Source organism: Perkinsus marinus (assembly GCF_000006405.1).
Source record: "Perkinsus marinus ATCC 50983 genomic scaffold scf_1104296944428, whole genome shotgun sequence".
Taxonomy (NCBI): Eukaryota; Perkinsozoa; order Perkinsida; family Perkinsidae; genus Perkinsus; species Perkinsus marinus.
Genome location: NW_003211397.1, coordinates 741442 through 745952, shown reverse-complemented (window position 1 = coordinate 745952; position 4511 = coordinate 741442). Strand labels below are relative to the sequence as shown.

The following is a 4511-nucleotide window of genomic DNA, read 5'->3' as shown; positions in this document are numbered from 1 at the left end:
AGTGACTGCCCCAGACGGCAGTGACACTCGAAGTGTATTGGTACGAGTTCACTCCCTCGGTCCCTCGGATTGTTATCGTGTCGGGGAGCACCACAACTGATCAGGCAATGAATCGGAGGCCTAGGAATCTCACCCCCTGCGCGATAAATCAACATTGTTGACCATGTGACATTACGGAGACCGAACTTTTGGTATCTGAGAACCTCTCCATGGGACCGTATGGCGAGGAGCACCGCCGCTGGGGCAGTAACGGGATCGTGCATTGGAACCTGGTCTGGGGCCATCAACTATGTGAACGTGAAGATCCAGTGAGAGTCGAAGGGATCTTGCGCTGTAGTGCGTCGCTGCGCCCTCACGCTCCGCGATATCGATCACGTGATCGATGACCCATAGCCTGGGCCGATCCGCGAAGTATAGGCACAAATCCATTCGCCATGGGTATCGATCTTAAGGCTGGTGGGCGCGTGAGGAAGCCCGGTCGTCAGACCATCAAGACTGAGAACCCCTACATCCGCCTGCTCTGCAAGCTCTATTCCTTCTTGGCTCGTCGTACGGAGTCTAGCTTCAATGCTACTATCTTGAAGCGTCTCCAGACCTCTAGAAGGAACCGTCCTACTCTCTCCCTCTCCAAGTTGGCTCGCCACATGAAGGGCAAGGAGGACAAGATCGCCGTTGTTGTTGGCACTATCACCGACGACGCCCGTCTCTTCGAGGTCCCCCAGCTCACTGTCTGTGCTCTCCGTTTCTCTGAGACCGCTCGTGCCCGTATCGTGAAGGCTGGTGGCTCTTGCATGACCTTCGACCAGTTGGCTCTCAGTAAGTATATGGGACTCGTTTAAGATTCGCTGAAATCTCGTGGAATGTGCTAGAACTTCGATGATGATACTCAATCTGATGCGGTTAACAGACCTATATTCTGGTGATACCCTTAACGAGTCTGAGAAATATGTAGCGTGTTTCATACCTTGTGGTTTGATTGAAACGTGTTCCTCCATTTTTGCATTTGTCTTCACTTTCAGAGGCTCCTACTGGCTCTAACACCGTTCTCCTCCGTGGTGCCACCAAGTCCCGTACTTGCGAGCGCTACTTCGGCAAGGCCCCCGGTGTTCCCGACTCCGACACTAGGCCCCGCGTCCGCTCCATTGGTCGCAAGCGCGAAAAGGCTCGTGGTCGCCGGAAGTCTCGTGGATTCAAGGTATAAACCGTCCCCGATTTTGCTGGAGTTGAAGGATGACGAGAAGACGAATGGCAGGCTTGATTGTTGGTTCTTTTGCGCATTAACACTCACCCCAGTACCTTGTGGCCGCCGAAAGGCGTTGCGTTTGTACTGGCTAGAGTGGCCCTCGAGTCGATGACTCGTTGGGTTCGGGATCTCTGATCTTGCGGTGCTGCTCCTGGTCCTTAGTGTCAATTAGGGGGAGTATGTAATGACTGTTTGCTATGATGAAGCTTTCTAAGTCCGTTTCTCAAACGTTCGCAGTGGTCTCTGACTACTAGTGATGACAATACTTCCTTAGATGTCTGAGCAAGCATGTTCTGTACGACGGTCTCTATGATGAAGCTCTCTAAGTCCGTTTCTCAAACGTTCGCAGTGGTCTCTGACTACTAGTGATGACAATTCTTCCTTAGATGTCTGAGTTACATGATCGTAGATGAGAGTGGCGACGATGAAGTTTTCTAAGTCCGTTTCTCAAACGTTCGCAGTGGTCTCTGACTGCTTGTGATGACAATACTTCCTTAGATGTCTGAGCCATTGAATGAATGTTAGTCAAGTATCCAACCGTAGAAAAATTTAGTGTACAGAAGAAGCAGCGGAGGAAAGTTCCCCCTTGAAAGGCGGTCGTCGTATAACTTAAGTATCTATTCCGTCCAACTTATGGTAAAAAGTATTTGATATGTCAAACTTCTCAGAACGTGCCGAGTAAGACGGTAGCAGTGACAATATAGTGTATGCCGGTCGGCTAGTATCCGCTTTTCTCGACCAAATTCTCGAATCGCATCACGTACACATCTCATAGATGCGTACTCCAGTGTTCCTCACCATCGTAGCTCAACAACGGTATAAAGTAGAGGATGAAGATACTCCTATACGTCTCATATATGTGGGGTTCTCATATACGTGGCAAGGCGAGTATATGAGGCTTAACATCTCGCGGTGTGGGTTTGTTTGGTTCCCACCAGAAAAGAACTTGTTCGTAGTGGGACTTCTCAACAATGTTGAAAGTTTGCCTGTATTGGGACTGTGAGCTGGTGGGTTAGACACTTCCCGGATCGACTTTCTCGAGGATTTGCTGTTTGTAGATAGCCGAGTATAGACGATTTACGCTGAATCACATGATCATTAGCTGCGATTATTGTTTATGTTTTCATTCAACTATTTGATCGCCTTGTAAGGTTTGATACTCAAGACTGTAGGGACTGTGCGGAATCGGAGCCGCGAACCGGTGAGGTTAATAGTTCGTCATTCCACCTTTTGGAGTTTTCCTGCCGAAATTCGGCGAATGTTCAACCATCATGAGATTATATTTTGATTAAGCACTGCTTGGTAAGCAGTGGATATATGAATCAGTTTGCCACTGTTTGGTACTCGACGCTACCCTTGAAGTTCGGGTGTAGTGCAGCAAGCCGCAGGCAGTATACTACACCACTGACCTTGCAACTGGGAGCGTGCGCGACTGCAGTGCAGTTGTCCGGGACCGCAGGTAGGGGCTCCGAAGGGTACTATAATAATGGCCAAATACTCCTACGAGTGTGCTGCAAGATCGTGGAGGTGATGATGGAGGTTAGGAGGCGGCAGCACCATCCTGCACGGCACAGCCGACCGTAGGTGAGAGAAGTGAGAAGAAAAAGATGGCTAAACGAAGATGCCCCCTATCGGCAACTGAGGTAGAGCATTGCCACAATCTGACGATTTGACTCGCAGCACGCTGTCCATCCCGTATCGGGACTCGCGACTCGGGAATGTGCTCCAGTGAACGTGTGCGTGAGTCCAACACACAATGGCGAATCCTCAGCCGTGCGCCTCAGCGCACCTCGATACCTAACTCGTCTACTTCGTAAACTCCAATTATATAATATGATCAAATAAATCCATGCACAGGAATAAATATGACGATGTTCATCCTACACAAGAACCGAACTTAAAATCTCAAGCTTGGGAGTGTGGTGCCTCATCCAGCAAGCCAACACAGCTTCAGACGTTATCAATTCCGCCAAATCCTGTGCTTCCCGACAGAAGCAGCCTACAGAGGGTCACAGATGTTGCAAAAAGCATGCCATGCCTGACCATGTGCCAGGCACCCCATCAACCTCAGCCGACTGATACTAACTGTTTCGCTTACGTTGGCCCAGAACATCATGATTCAAAGTGAAGTTGCAAAAAGCACACGAGCTGGAATATTACACCGATGCTTAGTAGTGGGGAAGTAGCCAAAACGTAATCCCAAATATGTACCAGGTCAATCTGATTGTCAAGTTAGCACTGCTAACTACCTTTGGCTGATAGTATGCACTAGATCCCAGAAGCAAGTTCAAACGACACGGAACAAGTACAAGCTTCCCGCCTTCAACCAGTAACCAACTCCTACCAGACACACACCTACTCGAAGGCACGTGACGTTGAAAAGTCCATAAACGAGACAACTGCTCATCCCAACAGCAGCGTGGCCTCATATGAATTGGTTCCTCTCTATGATTGACCGAGCTTCAAAAACACAAAACCAAGGCAAGTCCCAAGCGGCTACTCGAGAAGCCTCCAGTAGAAACCTCCACATCTAGCTACGGGGCATCGCGATAAGCAGACCACGAAAACACCATAGCTGATCGCGAATGGTTAGATGCTTAGTTCATCCTCTTGATGAGATTGTTCATGAACTGCTCACGATTGCCCCAGTCACCGCCGCGGAGCTCGTTGAAGCCGTGACGCTTGCGGATGAAGCCACCCTTAGGGGAAGAGAGCTTGAAGGGCCAGAGGAAGTTGTTGGCCTCCTTGAAGTGAGGTCCAACAGTGTAGATCTCGTGGATGAGATCCTCCATACCTGAGATTGAAGTCAATGAAGGAACACTACACATGCAGCTAATACGATGGACAGTTATTCTATTCACAGCTAGATCTGTACGAGGATCATGAAGCCCACAGTACCAGAGGGTAAAGGAGTGATTACTCCACGGTCAATTTACGCGCATCCGATTAGAGTTATTCCCGAATGTTAACGAGAGACTCTTGCCCAGGGAGATACGCAGTACACAAATACGAGGATCATGAAGCCCACAGTACCAGAGGGTAAAGGGGTGATTACTCCACGGTCAATTTACGCGCATCCGATTAGAGTTATTCCCGAATGTTAACGAGAGACTCTTGCCCAGAGAGATACGCAATACACAAATACGAGGATCATGAAGCCCACAGTACCAGAGGGTAAAGGGGTGATTACTCCACGGTCAATTTACGCGCATCCGATTAGAGTTATTCCCGAATGTTAACGAGAGACTCTTGCCCAGAGAGATACGCA

General features: G+C 49.2%; 2 protein-coding genes across 2 annotated transcripts; one reads left to right on the top strand and one right to left on the bottom strand.

Annotated features, from left to right (window-relative positions):
- Positions 1-430: 430 nt before the first annotated feature.
- Positions 431-1305, top strand: Pmar_PMAR019238 (60S ribosomal protein L18, putative). The gene is made up of 2 exons (XM_002780290.1): positions 431-816; positions 1020-1305. The coding sequence occupies exons 1-2, from the start codon at positions 435-437 to the stop codon at positions 1199-1201; spliced, it is 564 nt and encodes a 187-aa protein (XP_002780336.1). The 5' UTR covers positions 431-434; the 3' UTR covers positions 1202-1305.
- Positions 1306-3840: 2535 nt separating this feature from the next.
- Pmar_PMAR019237 (60s ribosomal protein l7, putative) lies at positions 3841-4035 on the bottom strand (the record flags this gene model as incomplete). The annotated part of the gene is made up of 1 exon (XM_002780289.1): positions 3841-4035. The coding sequence occupies one exon, from the start codon at positions 4033-4035 to the stop codon at positions 3841-3843; it is 195 nt and encodes a 64-aa protein (XP_002780335.1).
- Between the last annotated feature and the right edge of the window lie 476 nt (positions 4036-4511).

What these genes read in the sequence shown, in the direction of transcription:
- Pmar_PMAR019238 (XM_002780290.1), top strand. Translation starts at nt 435, where the DNA reads ATGGGTATCGATCTTAAGGCTGGTGGGCGCGTGAGGAAGCCCGGTCGT. An exon ending in CTTCGACCAGTTGGCTCTCA is followed by an intron (nt 817 to 1,019) that starts GTAAGTATATGG and finishes CTTCACTTTCAG; the next exon opens with AGGCTCCTACTGGCTCTAAC.